The following is a 22,224-nucleotide window of genomic DNA, read 5'->3' on the forward strand; positions in this document are numbered from 1 at the left end:
ATACATTTATCCAGTGAAAGTACAGACGTATTATCAGACGCATTTACCTGTTGTATCAAAAGTAAAAGGACTGATATATCACCATATATGACATTATTCCACTGTTCATTTTGATGCATTGTCGCTCGTGTATTCAAATGCTCATATCGAGAAATAAAGTAAATAATTAATGCTCCACTCCGTAAGAAAGAAGGAGCAAATGAAGGCTGAGAGATGCCGACGCTCACCACTCATCGTCTTCGGGAGCGCCGCCTCTGTCGCCGCTGGAAACACGAGTCTGAAACACACAACACCAAAAAAAGAAAAGAGGAACAAACCAATTATTTTATCAGCGACTATCTATCATGTAAATCAACAGTGTGGTCGTCTGTGCTTCTTGTGCCAACGCTTTTTGTTCAATGGCGTGTGATACTGTGTTAAAGATGCCACAGCAAGTATGTGACTGCCGGTCGGACTATTATTATTATTATAATTATTGTTATTATTATTATTATTATTGTTGTTATCATTATGAATATACCCCGTCAGAGACGCCCACTGTTCTGCTCTCTTTGTCCTTGTTGTTGATCTCGGGCATGTAGGCGCGGCTCAGCAGGTTGTACCACTTGGTGCGTCTCTCCTCCGAACAGCTGACGTCGGCCAAGCTGATCTGGGCTCCCGCCTGGAGGGAGAGGAGGAGGAGGGGGAGGAGGAGGAGGATGATGAAGGGTAGGAGAGGGGTGTTAAAAAAATACCTCAGGAGACAAAAACAGTTCGAAGGCTCGTCCACTGTTTATCATTTTTGTCGCGATGGATAATTAACGCACCCGAGACTGTTAATGTGCTGTGATACAGAAGAAAAACGCACAAAAGTGGGATCCGTTTCATCAATGAAAACACATTCAAGTAGTGGAAACAAAAGAGAGATGTCTTTTGTCTTTTTTTTTTGTGTGTGTGAAGCCCTTTTAAATTTTAAGGGGATTCCTCAAAAACCTTTTAAACCCTCGACCGTACACGATTTTAAACATTGTTGAGCATCAGTTTCTGCAAAAGACCCATTCTGAGAGGAGATTCGTTTCCTTCGTATCTTTAAAAAGGTCCCACGAGGTAACCACAAACGTCTACGAACCAGACACTCCTCGTGGCCCGACTTGCTGGCGTTGCAGACGTCGACCCTCAGCGTCTTCTGCCGCAGCGCACCCTGGGATATCTGCATGCCGAACACCTCGTTGAACTCCACGACGTCCTGAGGCAGCGAGCCGCGCGTCCGGAAGAGGCAGCGCGTCGCCTCCACGCAGGGCAGCGCCACCACCCGCACGTACCTGCGGGAAGAGCAAAACGCTGTAAACTCTTCACCTCCTTCCGTCGCACGCACAAACGCGAGCGGACTATTTCTCACAGGCACATTTTGCCCAGACGAGTAAGACCGCGTACATTTTCTGGTCAGCCGGCAGACAGAGGGCGCTGCAGTTGGACAGCTGCATGACGTAGACGGTGAAGCGCTGGTCTCTGGCCTCGTAGCGGAAGCCGAGCTGCACCTGAGAGCAGCCCGGCGCCAACTTCTCCTCGTACGACCCGAGGAGGAGGTCGGCAGGGAGGCCCGGCCTGGGGGAGAAACACACACATATGCACGCACACGCACACACACACACACACACACACACACTCATGAGTAAAACATCGGGCAAACTGAGGCTGATCTGAGAATTTAAATGTTTCTAAAAGTTTTCATTTCCATTTTAAACTGCAATATTTGATATATGATAATTAGCGGGTGGGTTCTGACTTTTACAAAGTTGCTATATTTTAACAAAAGAAGAGACCTTACAGTTGACATTCACTGCATAATTCAAGTACGATGATCAAAGCAGAGCGTTTAAGCATGCAAATATTGGTGTTTTTTTGTTTTTAAATGACAGGAAGTTTTTGTTTCCTGAAAATAGAATTCTTTTTTTTAAGCAATATGTGGCATGCTCTTAAAATGGTGTTGATAAAAAAAAAAAAAAAAAAAGATACAAATTCTGGGTAAAAACTGCAAAATAAATAAAATGTAAAATATATCAGAAGTAAAAAAATACAGAATAAACAAACCTAGAAAAGGTCAATGATGTACAGGGCAGACTTCACCGTCCTGGATGTTATGAATAAATGAATCGTACCTGCGCTCTGACGGTTCGTATACTCCGCTATCGCCGGCCACCGACTCGTCAGACACCGCCGAGGTCACGCCCATCTTCTTTGGCCCCGCCCCCGTCCCTCGCAGCTGGGGAGCCGAGTCTGAAGACAAAAACGCAAGGTGAGGTTGTGACTAAATTAATTTCATTCCATTCGTAATTTTTTTTCCCCTTGGGTCATCTTTTGATTTATTGATAAGTCTGGTCACATTCGATGTTTTTCTTATTGTCCACAAATCCCACAAAAACAATAAGTACTGCGTTTTCTTCACAGCCACTGAACAATCCACCGTTTGTCCAGAAACTAATACAACTGGATGGCGCGTTCCTTCATTACTTTTTAAAAGCCGAAGAGCCGCAGACCGGAGAGGGAAGCCCAAACGTACCGATCGACAAACTGTTATCTTTTATCTTTTCCTGGGATTCACTGACACTAACATCAGCCTATAACTACTACGCGCTGCCCCCCCTCGCCCCCTCCCGAGTCCATCTGGACCCGATAAACAGGTCAACGGGTGTGCACGGTTCGAGCCCTGGCAGCAGAGATGGAGAGCAAACAGGAAACCAAACACCGCCTCCACCTTTCACCTACGGCTCCACGAGGAGTCACGTTCACCTGCAGAGGTCTCAGAGCCAAGTTCAAACTCCAGCTGACTCTCACTACAACTCGGGTTTAGTTCCTACCGAGGGCAAAACGAATAACTCGCTGCATCAAATATGCAACCGTACGACTGCCTGGGAATTTTTTTTTTTTTTTAGGTTTTCTTCAGTATCAAACTAATCCGGTGATATTTGTATCTGTAAGTCCAGAGGTACGTTGCGGAGAGGAACTTGTGACGGCCGATTCGGCTGCTTTTAATGTGTCTCTTTGTCGAAGCAACAGTTGGAAAAACAAATAAATCTCAAGAATAATCTGTTGACTGTGACATAAAAAAAAAAAAAAGAGAGAAAATTCTTTCACGGGACGGGGTGGGTAAAATTAAAACCCGTCGAATCACCCAGAAATACAACCTAAACACAGCATCACACAGCAAACACACACACAGCTGAGCTAGCGACTGCAACCCTAACCCCCCCCCCCCCCTCCCCGCCACCCCTCCCTCCCCGTTGCCTCCACCAGCAGTCAGGTTTCACTCGCCGTGTTAAATTTCTCATCACACATGCTGAGTGAGCCCGGAGGATTCCTGGCGTCCCTCTTTCCAATAACGCCGGAGTGTTTTCTGTCCCGTCTGCTCGCTCGCTCTCTTCCACCGCGGCTCATTTAATTGCATGTAGTTCATCACGTTTATCGTTCCAGCGTTATTAACTGGGATCATCGTTTTCTCCCGAGTCGTTAAAACTGTTTTCACTGCCGTGGAGATGCGACACGATCGCTGTGAGGATAAGAGACTCAGAGGTTCTGGCAGGTTTAATGTCAATTAAAAAAAATGTATTTGTTCGCTGAAAGTCGCTGGATGTGCGTTTGATTGGATCTATTCTGGTATTTTACCTGCACGCGGATGTATTTTCTTTACTTAATGAACTTCTTTGGTGATTTGTTTTCATTTTAAAGTTTATTTCTACCGTGCAGCCTTTGAATTCAGTGCATCGTTTCATAGATTTGACTTCAGTGAGGACGCTCCTGCCGAAGATCCGAGTCAGACTTTCAGCCAAATGACACAAGGTTGAAATATATTCGAGGGAAAAGACAGCACGCAGGTTCGGGTTTACCTTTGACCTCCTCGCCCAGCGTGCTGCCGTGGTTCTCCTTCTGCTCCAGCCCGCCGGGACCCCCGTGCTCCTCCTGCCGCTGCTCCTCGGAGTCCAGGCTGAGCTCCAGCTCTGCCAGCCTGCTGTGGAGCTCCAGGTCCAGGCCCAAGCCGCCGGGCCCCGTCTGGCCCGCGAACGTCTCCCCGGACAGGAAACTAGTGTCTGTGACCAGCGGCGAGCACGGCGGAGACAGCGAGGACAGAGACGAGCGCGGAGACAAAGAGCTCATAGAGCGGGGGGTCTCTGACAGTCTGAGGGCCTGGATCCTGGACGACCCCGACTCCACTCCAACGCCGCCGCCGCCGGCGCCTCCTCCGGCCGAGCACCCGACATCTCCTCCCTCCCCTCCCGCTTTGTCCTGCGGCCTCCCGGCGTCCGTCCCGCCGCAGCCCGTCACCACTTCGTGTTCGTGGATGGTGGTGATGGAGCTGGAGGGGCGGTAGCCTCCCTGGCCGCCCTCCTGCAGCAGGCTGTCCAGCTTGTTCTGGAAGTCCGGGTCGGCCAGTTCGGGCTGCTCCAGGTAGATGTCGGTGAAGCTGAGGGATGAGGTGGAGCCCAGGCTGGAGGTGGTGGCCAGCGAGCCGCGGCTGGACGTCAGGGAGCCTCGACTGCTGCCGGACGAGCAGGACAGGGTGCTGGCCGACAGGCTGGAGGAGAGAGGGACACAAAAACGGAGGGGGGACTTTAATTATCTGGTGTCACCAGGTGCTATTTAAAGTTCCTCCACTGGCGTTCGTTAAACCTCTAAAAAGTCATCTCTGTTCATCAAAATTGCAACATTTTCCAAGAAATAATCCCCTCGTGACTTTGAGGTGACTTAGATGTAACTTTACACCTTTGCCTTCATTCGGTAACCCGCGGCAACCCGCTGTGACATCAACCGTCCTCGATGCTGGCATTTCAGCCAGATGTGACCATGTGCGGGTGAGTTGGGGAGGAGCGAGCGGTGGATCCACTGACTTTATATAAAATTGGTAGTAAATTCCGGGTCTGAAAAATGAGGCCGATGCAGAAGTGCCTTAAGGTGCAATACTACCGAGTGCCACTAGAGGTCGGCTCCAAAAAGCGCCGGGCTCCATAGACTCCCATTCAACTTCTCTCACTAAAATTCTAAGTCAATACATTTTTTTCAGTGTTGTTAGCTAAACAACTGCTGATTGGTTTTCTGGCGGTCCATCTGAAAAGAATCCCTTTATTCTTAGAAAATAAGCTTCAAAACACTTAGTGAATCCCAGGGCTGTCAATCAAACCAGACACGCCCCCAAAACACTAAAGACACCTCTCTTTACGGCCTAATATCTTACTTAATTTCAAAGGGACCACCATAACATTTACATTTTATGAGAGAAGATGACTTTTCCAATGGGACTCTATTGAAGCGAGAGGGTTTTTTTTGGAGCCAGCCTCTTGTGGACCTCGTTGAAATTGCACTTTAAGGCAATTCCACTTCAGCTTCACTTTTCAGACGCAGAGACTACACGTCCAATTTCATGCACTATGATTAGTACGTGTCGATTTATGCATACAAACAGTTCCCGCCCCGATCTCCGCCTCTATCTCCACCCACCCCTCCAGACCGTCAAGACTGTCACTGCAGTGCTAAAGTGGAACTATTCATCCACGGTGTTGACTGCTCGCGTCGCTGGTGATCATTTCCAGCATATAAAAACCACCACACGAACATGTTAATTAAGGTTAAACACCAAAGGGAGTTGAGTCAGACAGTTACACATAAACCAGAAGGATCTGACAAGATCGATGCACACTGATCTCGGAGTTTATCAAATCCAACACGGATCTCCGTGCAGGGAGCGAAAAAAAAAAACACTTTTAAAAGTCAACATAAAAAGAAAACAACATTGTAAAAGTATGAAGTAAATTCTGTTTGAGCTACAAAACTAGAAGATCAAGAAAGACGGGACACGTATTGACAGCTGGTTGCTTGTAAACCGCGACCTCTCAGAGCCCGTGTTGATTCCTTCCTTACGAGAGCTGGAACATCTTTAAACAAGACTTCAGATGTACTTTCTTGAAAGACGAACCCTTCGCCTCCTTTCTGTCTCTGAAGATTCCCCGCGAGTGTTCAAACATGATTTGTAACCGGTTTGTTTCCGCTGCGAGTCGCTTTGCATAAATCCCATTTTAAAATCTCATACATTTTATCAAAAGAATATTCTATTAAAAGAGAAATGAGGGAAGGGAAAGAAAAGAGGACAGCGGAGGTTTGGGAGAGGACGGCTGCTGCGTCGGACGAGATGTCGTTGGCGTCACTGCAGGAAAACGTGAACAAACACGCGTTCCCGGTTTTCTTTCCTCTCATCTTTCCTCACCCTCTGATCATTTGTCAATATTTCACCGACTCAAAATATTGGTGAAAAAAATAAATAAATCATATTCGCCTGTTCATCCTCTGTGGTTCTGTCAAATATTTCTGATTCTGGTACTTTTTATGTACAAATGATGTGGTAATTTATTATTTAAAATATATGGTGGGCCACCGAAATCCTTTATTAATGAAGCACAATGTTGTCAAAATGCAACACTACAAAGGCTCAGATTTCTTCCCAAATAATTTCTGCAATGATAATAATCCAGTGAACAATAAAATAAAAAATACTTTTAAAATAAAAAAAAAATTTATTCTCTGGTTATATTATTTTATTTTTTTCTGCAAATGAGAGATTTCAGCTTTAAAAAATTTCATAAATTTGAAAAAAATAAACAAAAATTGCAAAAGTTTACAGCATTAAAACAGTAAAAAAAAAAAAAAAAAAAAAAGACAATACTTTCTGAAGTGACTGAAGATCAAATCAAATTCATCACTATTTAAATGCAGACGTTAAATATTGGATTCGTGGGTCCAGTTCTGGTACTGAGGAGAATAGCCGAGTCATTTTCTTCTGTCTGTCCTCCTCACACCCTCCTGACGACCGGACTAATTAAAAGTGTGACGGCTCGTTAGCGCGGAGGCGAACACTTCCTGTCCTGCGGGAAGTCGTTTGACGTCCGTTGGAGCCGCGAGACGAGAACACAGACAGTACTCAGGAGACGGAGAGAGACGGAGAGAGATGGAGAGAGACGGGCGCCGTTCGTTGTCGGCCTTTCGGATCGCCAGCTTTAAAAAAAAAAATTTAAAAATCCTCCAGCAGCATCTATGAAAAACCTAATTCTCGAGGATGTTGGTAGATGCGTGCGGAAAATTCGATTTGCGCGGAGATGGTAGCTGATATGAAAAAAAAAAAAAAAGGCAAGGAGAGCGAACCGGCTTTCATCTCTGGCAAACGTTTGATCATTAAAGGTTAAATATTGCGATGTTGCCAAATTTTCTCGACCTCCGCCTTCACTTCAAAGCTCCACTTTGTTCGCTTTGAAGCAAAATGATCTGATGCTCAGCGACCTTCGGAGAGATCTGTTGAACCAAATAAATGATAAATGAAATAAACGGCTGTATAAAAATACCTAAACGCTGGCTTCATTAAATTAGTTAATTAGGACCAGTTGAAACTGTCGCTCCCACATTTTATTTTCTTCACAACTAAAAAATTAAACTTGTGCTTTGCCTCTGTAAACTATTTGAACATCACCGTTTTACCTTCTTATTATGTCTGCACGGCGTGATCCAAAGTTCAGATTGTCGCGCAATAAAGGGGTGCAGCACAGCGATGCACACGACGCATTCAAAGCACCTCCGTGAATAAGTGTTCAACGGTACCTCGACTTCGTCAACATCAGCGCCTGAGATACACGTTTTTCTGACCACATTTGTGATTTCACCTTCGACCTGAAAATTGGAGCGGGATGCGCTCTTCAAATTTGGTATCAAACTCAGGAAATCTGCCAAAAAAAACAAAACAAAAAAAAAAGACCCTTCAAAATGCTTCAGGAAGTCTACAGCAGTGATGCAGTAATGAGCCGGGGGAGGTGGTTTGAGTGGCTGAGACCAGACGTCGGGGCAGGAGCTCGACCAAGTGGGGTTTTTTTCTTCTTTGACATTCGTGGGGGGCTGTCGGACCGTAACATTCGTCCTCCAGTTGCCAGACTGTCGACGCCGAGGGAAAACATTCGGTGCAAACTACCCCGAATGTGGCGCAGTTTCTCCAACACAACCTTCATTCCCAGCAAGGCTTTTTTTTTTATTTTATTTTTTTTTTTTTAAAGAAAGTCAACAGTATCTTCAGGGTAAAAGAAATCCTAATTGCAATTGTTGATGGTAAAGACTAACCTGGGAAACTAATAATGTCTTCAGATTTATTATGACTTGAGTCTTTTTTTTTTTGTAGATTTATCCATCGTTTCTATCGGTTACAGTAAAATTGTCCTCATTATTTAAAAAAAAAAAAAAAAGAAAAAAGTTTGACATGTCAGGAAACGAAAGCATTGAGAAAATCATTATCACTGATAAAAAAATTTAAAAAAAAAAATCATAAAATAATGAGACATTATTCATCCTTTGATTTGATACAGAAATGAGCCGAACAAACCTTTTGAGCTGAGAGTGCAGCGACGTGGCGAGTCGAACCATCTCCTCCAGCTCTCTGACCAGCTTGTTCCTCTTGCAGTGGAGTCGAAGCCTGAAGAGATATGAAAAAAAAGTTAAATTTTAAAGGCTTTTTTTTGTTTTTTTCTCAAAAAAGAAGAAGAAAAGAAACGCCAAACGGCTGCTTCTGGAAGAAAGAAAGACACTGAACATAATCCTCTGCTAAAGCTGCAGGTGAAGTTAACAACTCTGCCAGGACAGCGGCGATGTGTCGGCGTGTTGTGATGCCGCTTTGTGTTCAGGTGACGGAGGTGTCATCTTGTTTGTTTGAGCTTTGTTTGGAGGAAACCGGTCCATTAACAGCTGCTAATATGATCTATGGTTTGAGTGGAAACAGGCCAAAGAGGGGAAGCCTTTCATCAGGTTACACACTGCTGCTGCTGCTGTGTGTGTGTGTGTGTGTGTGTGTGTGTGTGTGTGTGTGTGTGTGTGTGTGTGTGTGTGTGTGTGTGTGTTTCCTCTATATTGTATATGTGTCTGTATTTTCCCAGAGTGGATCAAATGTCAATACATTGAAAAAAAACACCTTTTTTTTAAAGCTGCTTTTAATGTTTTTTTTTTTACTGTTATCAGCGGATTTTAATGTGATTGTTGTGTGATTTATATTTTTATTATGTTGTCTTGATCATTTTATCCTGTAAAAAAAGCGCTATACAAATAAAATGTATTGTTATTATTATTATTATTATTGCTGAAGCAGCTAAAACTGTGCCAACAGCTAATATCAAGATGTGGCATTGAGGCACTAAAGTGATGATGCTTTCAGAAAATAATGCCAAGAGTAGTTTACATTCATGAATTTACTTCAAAGAAAAATAAAAAATATGATTTATTCATAAAACTTGGTGCCTTTAAAACAGCAGCAGTTCTTCTCCAGTGGATTTTTTTTTTGTCTCTTCCTGTAAACCAGACTTGACTCCACGATGTCTGTGGAGGTCAGACAAGCACTGACGAGTCACACGATTATCACGAGGAGGAAAACTCCCACGCTGATGAGCGAACTGTTTTCGGGCGTGGGTCGAGTGTCTTAGTGGCCACACAGGACGCGCTGTGGTAGTAGCTGCTGGATACTGCAGTTCCTGCGCGCTCCAACTACCATGTTGGAGTATAAATCTGATAGTTACTGGTACTAGATTATGTGTATTATTAACATAATTTCAATAATAACTTCCTTTTTTTTAATATATATATCCTGGTTGTCTTCTACACCAGTATATTGTGACACCCCTATCTTACACCATCTGCTTCTGGTTCCTCCTCGTAGATAAATATAATTCTTTCACGTTCGAGCTCGTTGTTTTGATGCGGAATGAATTTGGGACGATCAGCCGCCTCCATGACGGATAAGAATCCACCTACGACGAACCCGGTCCACACTAGTCCGACCGGTTCTGGTTTCAGCTTCATTTTAAGTCAATAAAAGAATCTGACATTTTCAGAACCTGCGGAATATACAGAGTGTGTGTGTGTGTGTGTGTGTGTGTGTGTGTGTGTGTGTGTGTGTGTGTGTGTGTGTGTGTAGGTAGACTACAAGAGGTTCTTTTTGTGATCCGGCTCTGCAGCCCTCTTGGGTTACAGGAACAGGAGACGAGACACAAAGAGAGACTGAGCTCAGGTAGTCTGACCTGAACGGGGGAACAACGGCAGTCCTGTTAGAGAGAGTGGAGGAGGAGGAGGAGGAGGAGGAGGTGTGTTGGGGAGGGGGGGGGAATGCAGGATGTCGGTGGTTCTGCATTTTTGCCAGCTGGTATTCAGGAAATGGGAAAATGGTCGTAAACTGGAGAGATTTAACAAACAGAACATGGAGGCTTGTAAAAGGCTGGAAACGGGAAAGAAAAAAAAAAGAAAAAATAAAGAGGATAAGAAGAGATGAAGAGCGACTCGTCCATCTTTAGGTCTTAATAATCATCCTGGAGGGTTGACGTCCGTGAAAGGTCAGACGTATCATCGCCTGCCGCGACCTTCTCCGTGACGATCGGTCCAACATTAGACTGAGAGCTGCAGGTCCAGGTGGAACCGCTTATTGGATGTCGGCTCACGTCAGCGATGCTTTTCTGACACTTTTATTTCAGTCCCGACGCGAGCCGAGCGAACGAGCTGCTTTTAAGCAGCTGATTGGGGTAGAATTGGCGCTTTCGCACTGCGGGAACTTTTTCGCGGTTCCAAGAACTGTGAGATGAAGCGCGTCATATCTTTCGTGTGTCCACGCCACAAGAAGTGAGAACTAGAACTTTGTCTTTTCGCTCCTGCTTCGAGGTACAGTATATACCTTCCGAGTACAAGAGGCCCCATCGTGACCGTGATGCCATCAGACAGCTCTTTCTGACGGGTAACTGCGCCGTTACGTCCCTCTCTGTGAGGCCCGGTACCGCCTACAACCCCACTTCGAACTATTCAAACTATCCCGTTATTGTTCGCACGAAAGAATTCAACAACACCGGGAGAAGTGGGCCGTTATCGTTATACGTCCTCCCCCCCCCCCCGGACGGCTCACGTTACGCAAGCGTTCGTATTGGTGCTGCGAACGCACACAGGAAAAAAAAGGGTTTTGCGAGTATTTAAGTGTCGCCAGCGGGTCGTATCACCCCGCGATGTTCGGTACGAAGACGGTATTACAATATTACGCTCAAACTGCTGTTTAAAGAGCTGTTGCCTTTGAAATCCACCAATCAGCCACATCACTGAAACCACTGGGAAGTGAAGCATCAAGTATAAAACAAGAGCTTTAAATCGTCGCTTCGTCGGGACGCTAATTGTTCCAGCTGTTATTTAGACTGACCGGGAGACGTTGATCCCTTTAAATGGTCCATTTGGACGCTCAATTTGTGTTGCTGTTGAACTGCTCTGGGTTGGTACGAGAGGACGTTCCTAACATTTTGTCAACCCGGTTCATATGGGTGGCGATGGCCAGGTCGTTCCGGGCCCTCCGGAGTCCCCCGCTCACCTCTCGGTCAGGGCCTTGCTCTGGTTGTCCCTGGCGGCCTGCAGGTCTCTCTCCAGGCGTTTCTTCTCGGTCTCCAGCTTCTCGGCGTCGTTGGGCTCCAGGCGCTTGCGGGGGCTGACGTACTGCAGCTCCTTCAGCAGCTCCTCCTTCTCGTTGATGAGGATGAGGCGGTCTCGCTCCGGGTCCAGCAGCCCCGGCCACGCCTCGCTGTCCAGTTTGGCGATCTGCACCTCGATGGTGGCGATCCTGCGAGAAGAATTCAGGACGTGAATCATCACGAAAGGCCACTCGGATGCGAACATCCTACACTCGCCAAAATGTCTCCAGTAGTTTTTCTACTTCTGGATGCCTTCGTTTCAGACTTGGTTGCTGACACCATCCAATCACATTTTTGCACATCTTCAAATGATGAAAAAAAATAAACATGCCAATAAACGACAGCAAACGCGAAAAAGTAAAACACGCAAAGTGCCGCCTACCTTCTCTTGGCCTCCTCGTACTTCAGGCTCAGACGAACCTTCTCTGCCAGTTTGTTGGTGCTCGTCATGAACTGATCAGATAAAAAGAAAACAACAACTCATCAGTCATTGACAAAACCCACTGAAAACTCTGCTCTCTGAAGTATTTGGTTAAACGACCTGTTTGTTGCGTAATGGAGTGAAATAGAGGCCGTTTGGATTCACCGAGTGAATATCTGCTGTTTTTCCTGATTTTATCATTGTATATATTGCATAAAAGGTAATATGAAGATGTGATCCTGAGCTCCGGAAGCTTCTTTGTCACATTTTCTGACATTAATCTGAAAATAAATGACAATAAATGACTCGTAAAAAGACTTAATGGCTTTTCTCCAAAAACTTTCAGCAGTTTAAAGATTTTTCCAACGTAAGTGCAGAGTTGGCAAAATTAGGACTTAAATCAGATGATATCTGATTAAACAATAGATGGAGTTCAAGGCTCAGCAGTTTCAACAGTTCTGCTTTGTACTCGTCCTTTTAAAAGGTCGACCGGTTCTCTCTGTCTTCGTCAGCTCAGACGTGGTTAAACTATTTAATGCTCTCGCTGTTTTGTTTTGTATTTTTTATTTATTTTTTTTACACCTGCTTGACTAAACTGAATTTAGCGCTACCGGAACCCGAGCAGGACTCACCTCGGCGGGGATGTCGGTCTGGGAGCCGGCGTCGGAGTAGAGCCGCGGGATGGACAGCTCGGAGTTGGCGAGCGAGGGGCTGCTGCCCCACAGCTCCTGCTGGGAGCCCGAGTCCAGCCGGAAGCCGTCCTTCAACACCGCCAGTTTCTGTACGAACGGAGGAGACACGCAGACACAAGGAGCTGCTGCAGATTTACAGGAGTCGCGACATGAAAAGATCTGCAGCGGAGGAAAGAAAAAAAAAGGCAACGAAAACTGGGACACACCGCGGCAGGAAACCGCACAAAGAAAGTCGCGCAGAAGGGAATCGAGTGCGAGACGGTGGCGGAGCCAGGTAGGAGGGTGAATCCTAAGTTACAGCAGCAGCGAGGGCAACGACATACGTCGAGCAACACAACAAGAGTACAAAACGAATGTAAAAAAAAAAAAATACACGGATAAATAAGATGTAAACTGGCCGATCGGTGATCGGATGATCAATAAACATCCAAAAATCTGAAATTAGTGCTGTGTGATAAAAACGATCCCCCGTTGCAAGTTTTCCCAGTGAGGCTTGTCTGAACATCCATTCATGTTCTGCCAGCAGGAGCCGATTCAGCATCATTTCAAATGGAGCCGATTTGGCAAAAATGTGAACAAATACTGTCTGAAAATAGAGCGAAGCTCACAAACTAAATTTAGAGCACAATTATCCTCCAAATCAGACAGAGACAAAAGAATGAACTTGGAAATCACAACAGGCCTTAAATGACTTTTTACAGTTGCACCGTTGACCTTTGCACTCCGGCTTTGTATTTGATCAGCTGAAGCTGTCGGGAATCACCCGTAAAGTGCGGCTGAGCTCCGACGACCGCGCGCAGTCATTCAGAGAAAAGTTGCCGCGGGCGTGTGTAGAAACTAAAGTGTAAAATGCCAAAGACGACTTCCTGTGCGTGTTTTGTCCCCTGAAGTTACAGCGATGCGGAGCAGGCGGCAGCGATCCTCCTTTCATCTTTACGGACGCGGCGCGTTTTGAAGCCGCCGCTGGAATGCGCTCTTATCTCGGCTTTTCAGATGAGGCGTAAAAATTTTTTTTTTTTTAAATAACACACCGCCTGTCGAATGACGGCAGCGTTACAGGACGCCGATGATGCGCCGTCCTGCCTGCGCGGACTCTGATTTAGCTTCATTTTAGCGTAAAGCAACACATGGCAACATAAACAAATAGCAAACAAAATCACAGGTCAACCATCATAATGTCCAACATGAAAAGACAGGTAGACAATTGAACTATTAAGCGTTGGAATTGTTTTTTCCACATTTAAAAAAAGGTATGCAACTGGGACTTCTAGTCTGATGGCTGGAACTCACACAGAAACAAAACCACATCTTTGAATAAGCAGGTAGCACTTCAGAACTAACCATTATTAATTTTTTTTCTTTCTTTTTACATCAAATACACACATTAGTTCAAAAAAACATTCCCTTTGAAGTCTCTAACTCTGGGTGGGGCCTCCCTATATAATCCTACAACAGTGCGATCAAGGTGTAATTAAGGTTTGAATAAACTTATAAGGAAACATAAACACTTTATTGTTTATCTTGCATCTCTAGGTTCTGGAAATAATGGTAATAAATAATAAAGTGTCTGTATTGGGGATGAAAGCATTTATAAAAGGTTTTTTTTTTATTTTGTATCTCTACTCTGTGGAAGAGGGTAAAATGAGAGGTCAACTGTTGTGTCTGGATAAATGAAATCAAAAATAAAGTGGTTTTGAAGCCCAACAGATCAGACCACCACAGGTGTGGTTAATTCTGTTATATAAAGGTGTTTCCATGGAAACCAACTCCCAGATTTTCCGTGTTGTCACTTGATAAGCAATAATTCTCACGATACATCGAACTCTACCAGCCTCAGTGTAGTTTTGTTTCACTTAAGTCTTAATCCGCTAAAACAAAAAGAACCTGGAGATGCAGCTCCATGTTGACATGATTCATCACATGATGTCTGCAGATTTGTGATTTTTACTGCATTAAAAACTGCTGACTAAGGTCGACAGGTGCTTTGTTTACCAAAACATACCAATAAAGATATTTATGTTATGACTATACGAGACAAAGCTAAACCGGAATGTTTGAACTCTTTTTCGAACTGCGGCTATCAGTCGTGTCGCTTCGCTTCACCTCTCTCTCTCTCTCTCTCTCTCTCTCTCTGTTTCTGCAGCTGTCGGCGACTTTAAAGCGTTGATGCTTTTCAAAAGGTGCAAACGGCTTGTTTAACATGCAGATACGTACGTACTCATATCCACATGAACACACACACACACACACGCACACACACACACACACACACACACACACACGAAAACAGACAGCCTCGCAGACTTGCAGACTGAGCTGTCAGCTGCAGATGGTGAGGGGGAGGATGGAGGAGGAAGGGGGGAGCGACGAGTCCACGGTGCAGATTATGTTTTATTGAACACACTTTCCTCCCTCCACCTCCAAATCTGCAGCCAGATCTGACCTCATATTTCAGATCTATACACATGTGGGGGAGCGTTATTGAAAGATGTTCAAAAAAAAATTGTTGCCTGCATATATATAGATGTATATCTATATATATATATAGATGTATATCTATAGATATATATATAGATATACATCTATATATATATACACATCTAAATGTATAGATATATAGATATCTATACATATATATATATATATGAAAGATTTCCAGTTCATCTTCACTCACCTCACATACACCTGTGAGCAGACTCGAACTCCCATCATGCAACTTTAATACACTCTGCAGCCCTCATGGAAACAAGGGTGAGTTTGCACTGCAATGCTGACACGTGTGATAAAGGATGGTGGGAGAATAAAGGAGAGCGGGGGGAGATATAGACCGAATCTTAGGAGGAGAGGAAGAGAGCGTGCCATTTATGCAAAAACAAAGATAAACTATGAGATAAAAAAAAAAAAAAGAAAAGACTGGATTATTAATCTACAACCGACATCCCAGCCTCCATTTGTTAAAAAAAACAAAAACTTCTCTGCCATCTTTAAACTCTGGCTGTATTCTTGACAGAGCTTGTGTCTCCGAAGCGTGAAATTCATTTGTGATTGAGATGAGATATCATCATAAACATCAGCACCACCTCACGAGCTGCTCAGCACGATTAATCTCACTAAAAGACGTCATCTGAAAGCAGACCTTTCCGATCTCACTTCTGAATGACAACAATTCTGCTGTACTTCCATTCGAGACGTCAGCTGCGTCGAAACAAGCGCTCCAACCAGTCGATAGAAAACACTTACTGAAAAGTTAAACCGCACGAGTTACAAAAGAAATGAAACTCCACCGTATTAACATACGCTGCTGCCAAATAGTTTCCACGTTCCTGTCTCAAAGTGATCGTCGCAGCTCCTCCTGCCTGAACTCATCACTAAAAACACCACCTGCTTCCCTGCAGCTCAGTCAATGAATCTCTTTTAATATCTCTTGCTCTCTTTTTCTTTTTTTCCTCGCGGCAGCAATTAGAATGTAAAAGTGTTAAAACAGCGGTACCGACTCCCCCGAGTCTTCATCTACCTGCTAACACTCCTCCGGCTCTTCAGAAATCCTTCCGTCTCACAGTTTTCAGTCCCTCTATTTTAGAGACGGTTTTATTCCTGGGATATAAGGTGGACCCACGTAGAGGGAAATATATTCTTTTAAAAAGGGGTTCAGGACCAGACACGTCCTTTCCAGGATCGATGTTGTGATCCTCTGTTTACGTCCACAACAATCTGACCTTTCAAAATAAAGCAGCAGAGGGAGAAGCTGTTGAATCTCTCCTTCAACTAAAGGACAAGAGCTACAAACTCCATCTTTGATCAGAGGATAAAACTGTTCTTGTTTTGTTTTTGTTTTTTGTTTGCAGCCGAGCTGCGATTTCTGACATATTCCACGTGGCTCTGCAGATCGGATGTCGGTATCTGGATAATCCGTCTCCTTTTTCCTGCTCCTTTTGTTTGGTGGAGGAGCGGACACTCGAGATGATCGAACATCCGGCCTCCAGCGGCCTTTAGACAAAGCTCAACTTCTACACGCGTAACAATATTTGGACTAATCTCATGTTGCGGATTTAAGATAAATGAGATGAGGAATTAGAAGTGTTTGTTCGATTACCGGAACCGCTTCAACGGAGCTGTGAAGTGGTTTCCCATTTCATTTACGTAATGATTAATGTTAAAAGGAAGCTTCAAACTCAACACGCCTTAAACCGGCTCTGATGCAAATGAATCGGTGACATCACACCTCGCTACTTCCCGATGAATTCAGCGTTACCTGCATGAGTTCCTGTTTCTCCTTCTCCCCGGAGCTGATGGCGTCCCGGATGGAGCGGACCTCGTTGAGGATGGCCTGCGCCTCCTGCAGCTTGAAGCCGTACGGGCTGCTGGAGACCTTCTGGTCGATCCTGGAGGTTGGGAGGAGAGGGGGTGGGGGTGGGGGAGGCGCAGAGAGAGGGAGACAGGAGATGGGAGGTCAGTGTAACAGTGTAACCGCAGCCTTTGACTGGCCGTCAATCAACAGGCTTCAACGGAATCATAAGAAAGAAGGGCAAAGATATTAACAGCAGCGTCACTCATTGACTTCCATTAAACTGCTCTGTGTGAAAAGGCCGAGCACTGAACCTCTTTTTGAGTTGCAAATACAATACGAACACAAAACTCTCAAACACTAAGAGTCGGTGTTCGGGTCATTAATAGTTTGACTCTTGTTTTCCTAATCGGGCTTCTGACACAGAAACTCAGGTTTTGTATCGAGCCGTTAACTGAAAAAAAGATGTTCATGTGAACTGGTAGTTCTCAAACGGTAGTCTTAAAGATTCTCAAAGATATATTGGTTTGGGAATGAATCAGAAACTCAAACTGGACATGAAGGAAGGTCCAATCTGTCAGAAATTGACTCTGAAAAATGAAAAAAAATAAATCAGTCGACTGATTCTGCTCTAAAATGGAGTTAAATCTGTTTAGTTTCTGCTTGGCTTTAGTCAACAAATCAAAAATAATCAATGAGTTTATTTCAAGTGTAAAATCACTAAACAGTCGGTTCCCAATACACTTTGTAATTACAAAAAAAAAAGTCTTTTTTTGAAACTAAAAGCTAAATAACATTTAAATAATAATGAGTTAACAAGCCAAAAAAAAAAACGAGCAACTGCTTCTCTTATTTTCACAGAAAAAGGAAAACGGGAACTAAAAGCAACGCAAATCAAAATTTGGTGCAAAAACATCTGTTGTTATATAGGTACGTATAGTAAACAGCGTAGGTGTTCATGAAACCGGGGGCTGCCCGTCCCGTTTCTACGTGGCGCTTCAACGATGAATCGATTCATCGAGAAAGAGTAAATAATTGTCAGTAATAATTGCTCCGTTTGAAAAACGACGTAACAAAAAAAAAAAAAAAAAAAAGCGGTAAAATGCAGGTAATGCGGGCTTCTTTTTTTTTTCTTTCACACATTATGAAATCTCAGTGTGGGCGTACTGCTCTATACGCCATCGAACTTCTGCTTCCAGCTGACAGGTGGGACATTTCTCAAACTTGTGGGCAGATCCAGCTGCAGGAAAAAAAAACAAAAAAAACATCCAGCTTGTGTAAAACCTTGTCATCAGCAAGTCATGCATGCATCCGAACAACTGGTCCTTCCACATTCCTCAGAGAGGGACGAGGGGAGGGCCAAGACTGAGAAAGACAACAAGGTACAGAGAGAGAGAATGAGGAAGTGAGAGGGAGGGAAGGTGGGGAGAGGGAGGGGGGGTGGGGGGGAGCCACTTGTCTGTAACAGGCAGAGGGAACAAGTAATCCTCTCAAAGTCCCTCTGGAACATGGACTCACGCCGAGCGAAAGCCTTTCCATGATCAAAAAATAAATAAAAAAAATCCCAACGAGCACAAGAGAGGCGACGGAAAGCTGACCAAAGCTAAAAAAATAAAAAAATAAATAAAAAAAACCGTTGAACAGACTGCCGTTACAGGGTTTATTTGACATTTTAAAACGAAGGAGTCTTTCTTTTACTGTCAGGACCAGCTGGGCTTTTAGCAGGATGAAGAAAAAAAAAATACATCCGCGGGTGATGGGAGACCTGAAGAGAAAACTCGATTCTCTGCGAGTTAGTGAACTTTTTTTTGATCCCAACTTAGTCTATCGTAAAGAACCGGTGGGCCAGAAGTTCGAGCTTCCACAACCGCTTGATCCTACAGTTCCCCGCCTCTCAAATGTCCGCACCTTTAAAACCTCCATGCTTTTTAATTCATAAATCCAAATATACATCCGTTTCTACTCGCAGGCTTTCATCACTGCTTTCATTATTTTTATTCAATTTATGGGTTTTTGGGGGGGGACTTTTTTTTTTCTTCCTGAATTCCTGTATATTTAATCATCTTGTGATCACTCGGATTTCACTCCCGGCCTTGTACATTGAGCACTTTATGCTGTATGCATCCAAACCAGGGGGGGGGGGACATTCTTATTATGGGCCTGTTCCTATTCCTGTTTCTGCAAACAGTCGATCGGCTGTTTTCGAACGCCGTCCGACGACTGAAACAGGAGAGAGCAAGAGCTGCGGAGGAATGCCGTCCGACCGCTCTGCCTTCGGCTACTCTTTAATCCTCCCGCGAGAGGCACGAGAACCCAGACCCGGACACTCCTGTTCGATCCAGCGTCCGCCGACGTTCCCGAACCGACGGCTCTCGCCGCTACGTTTTCTGACATTCGAAGGCGCTCCATCCTTCTTTCGGAGGTGCAGAAGTGGGCCGGGCAGAAGTGCCGTTTCCTGTCTGCTCTACGTTTACGCAGCGATTAATGAGGTGTGATAATGCTGAAGGTGATAAGCAGCTGTTTCACCTGCTTTTTATTTTTTTTTTAAACACATGCTGGGAGGGGTGGGGGGGTGGGAGGTGGGGGGGCAAATTCAAACAACACAAAGTCTCAGCTGCTTTAGCTCTTCTGCAGCACGTGACGCTGATAAAAGATAAGAGCGTGACAAACGAATGACGGGAGACGGCCGAAGATTCCCTCCTTTAAATGTGTGAGCGGAGAAGAAAGTTTGGCTTCTCGTGTGACTGAATCTCCTCTTTTACTCCCTTTTTCCTGCCAGCGAGCAACGAAAGTGACGATCGGAGGGGGACATCCGTGTCCCCCGTTCAGTCCCCTCGTCTTCACTGGGTCTTAATCGCGCGTTCGGGCTGTTGGGAATTGTGAAAGTGCCCGAGTGTCCGAAAATAAACCAACACGGGGACCAACCGGAGAACAGGTTTCGGTGCGCAGACATTTTTAACAAGCAACATGGCATGTCAAGTAAGAGGGCTTCAGGCTGAATCAAGTCGGGAGTTTTTCAGCTCATTTTCCGCATTCGGCGGTGATTCTATTCTGAAGATGCGACTTGTTAACCAGGTGAAGGTGTATTATTCCGCTTTCTGACAATTAAGCTGCGGCTGTGGGTCGAAGTTGAAAACGTATTTAGTCATATTTATTTTATGTTTAAAATCCCTCCTTTCCTTCCTCTGCACAGTGGCGCCCTATTATTCGATGTAACGAGAGTAAAAGCTTATGTACGATGGGTGGGTGGGGGGAGGGGGGGGTGGCGTATATCCTGCCCGGCTTCTGTTGAGGCAGCCGCTGTCAAGATGAATCCAAAAGGTTTGACGCGGACTGTTTGTCTCCATCTCAGAGCTGAGACAAATAATCGGAGCGGTCTTCTACCAAGAGGTTCAGTCAAGAGGTGTGTTACAGTCAGAATATGACAAAGACCGAAGGAAGGTCTCTCGCTCTCTCTCTCTCTCTCTCTCTCTCTCACACACACTTGCTATTTAGGTCAGGATCTGACTGCCTCGCTCGGCTCATCAAATCAAATGAGGCAGGCTGGTGGTGGTGGTGGTGGTGGTGGTGGTGGTAGCCTCGAACGTCAGGATCGAGTCCCAAATCAAATCAACTCAGCTGTCAACATCCACACCTGTCACACCATGTGCCCTTGAGAGAGGACACAAGCGGACCACACACACACACACACACACACACACACACACACACACGCACACACGCACGCACGCACACTCCTCTAAAGACCAGGTAGAAGCAGGAGGTGTGTGCGTGAAGACGTCAGGTAGTCACTCACTCTTTGAGTGTCTCGAAGCCTTGTTCTTTGTACTGCAGCTCCTGCTTCATACAGGCCAGGTCGCGCTTCAGCTTGTTCACCTGAGACCAAGAGACACAACCGTTAGGGCTGGAAATAATTTCAAGAAAAATAACATCTACAGTTCTGTTTGGACTATTTTGAACACACACTTTCCAGCATTCGAGGAGTTTATGTGAAAAAAATCGGGACATATTATCAGAAATAAAGGATTCATCGAGTGGACTTTTTACTAACTGAGGATTTTTGTTTTGTTTTGCAGTTTCAAATCAGAAGGGACGTTGTCTTACCCGACTTTTCGCTGTGGCTATTTCTGCTTTGAGGATTTCTGGGTCGTATTTGCTGGACGAGGACGATCTGGAATTCACTGCAGGGAAAATAAGACAAAAGAAAAAGAACAAAAAAAGAGACGTGTTAAAGAACTGGCCCTCACAGCTCTCTCCTGGTTTTTTTTTGTTTTTTTGCATTACACCTGAGAGATCAGACTGAAATGTGTGTGAAGCTGTTAAATAAAAGAAATGTCGGGAGAAACGTTCAGTTGTTGTTGTTTTTTCAGGTGGGACTTCAAAGAAAAAGTAAAGCATCATAAGAGAGAAACGATCACCGTCCCCTTTTTTTTTTTTTTTTTTATCCCCTCGTGTGCGTCTTTCTGAAAACAAACTGATTTATTGGAAGAACAAATATCCGAGAAATGAAAGAGACGCTCGTCTCTGTTCACACACAAAATGACCGAAACGCCTTTTACTTCCAAAACAACGCCTGAAAAGCTTTTCCTCGGGCATCTTCCTCGGCACTCACAGCTGGTCTGCGACGTGGACTTGTCCCGCCACGCGTCGTTGAGCTGCCGGTACTCCTGCTGCGCCAGGCGGAGACGCTGCTCCTTCACCTGGTAGATCTCCTTCTGGGCGCTGAGGGCGTCGCGGGCCACGGCCAGGTAGTCCCGCAGCATGGCCTCCTGCTCCCGCTGCCACTGGGCCCGGCGGGTCCTCCAGCTGGGTGCTCTCTGGAGGAGGAGGAAGAGGAGAGAGGATAGAGAAACACGTCCGGCGTTAACGAACAGGACGGTCGAAGGGAGTGAAAGACGAGGAGAGCAGCAGCCGGAGGCGAAACTCACTGGTGTTGTGGTCGACATAGTACGATCCGACCACGGGGTCGTACGCCTCCTCCCAGCCGACCGGCAGCTCATCTCCGATACAGTCAGCGAACGTCAGAGGCTTCGTCTGCCTGAAGGAGACGGGGTCAGAAAAACAGATCAACAAACAAACAAACAAACATCATCTCCGTCACGGAGACGTGAGGATGCTGATGAAGGATGTTGTGTGTGTTGTGTTTTGAAAGACACAACACACACAGTCAGGTTCCGTTAGATCGGGTCGATCGTCCGGGTCGGTCACTCAAAACCTCAAAACCTTCACAAATCTTTAAACGGCTGCTCGACTTGGAAGAATAACCGGTCTGTAAATACGGCGGTGTACTTTGGAGCCGAATCCTCAAACAGAAAAAAAAACAAAAGTCATCAGGAGACAGATGCT

General features: G+C 45.2%; 1 protein-coding gene across 1 annotated transcript in view; it reads right to left on the reverse strand.

The window, feature by feature from the left end:
- Positions 1–22,224, reverse strand: part of wwc1 (WW and C2 domain containing 1) — a 40,555-nt gene that overhangs the window by 8,089 nt on the left and 10,242 nt on the right. The window contains 16 exon segments of the mRNA XM_069145281.1: positions 228–277; positions 521–661; positions 1,109–1,301; positions 1,414–1,584; positions 2,139–2,256; positions 3,864–4,549; positions 8,384–8,473; positions 11,384–11,629; positions 11,863–11,933; positions 12,534–12,680; positions 16,846–16,975; positions 20,675–20,754; positions 20,983–21,059; positions 21,491–21,671; positions 21,673–21,695; positions 21,807–21,916. Coding sequence (XP_069001382.1) covers positions 228–277; positions 521–661; positions 1,109–1,301; positions 1,414–1,584; positions 2,139–2,256; positions 3,864–4,549; positions 8,384–8,473; positions 11,384–11,629; positions 11,863–11,933; positions 12,534–12,680; positions 16,846–16,975; positions 20,675–20,754; positions 20,983–21,059; positions 21,491–21,671; positions 21,673–21,695; positions 21,807–21,916 — 2,514 coding nt within the window.

The sequence above is a fragment of the Embiotoca jacksoni genome, unplaced genomic scaffold, assembly GCF_022577435.1.
Source record: "Embiotoca jacksoni isolate LCO1_2020_lvr unplaced genomic scaffold, fEmbJac1.0.p SCAF_120, whole genome shotgun sequence".
In the NCBI taxonomy this organism is placed as follows: Eukaryota; Metazoa; Chordata; class Actinopteri; family Embiotocidae; genus Embiotoca; species Embiotoca jacksoni.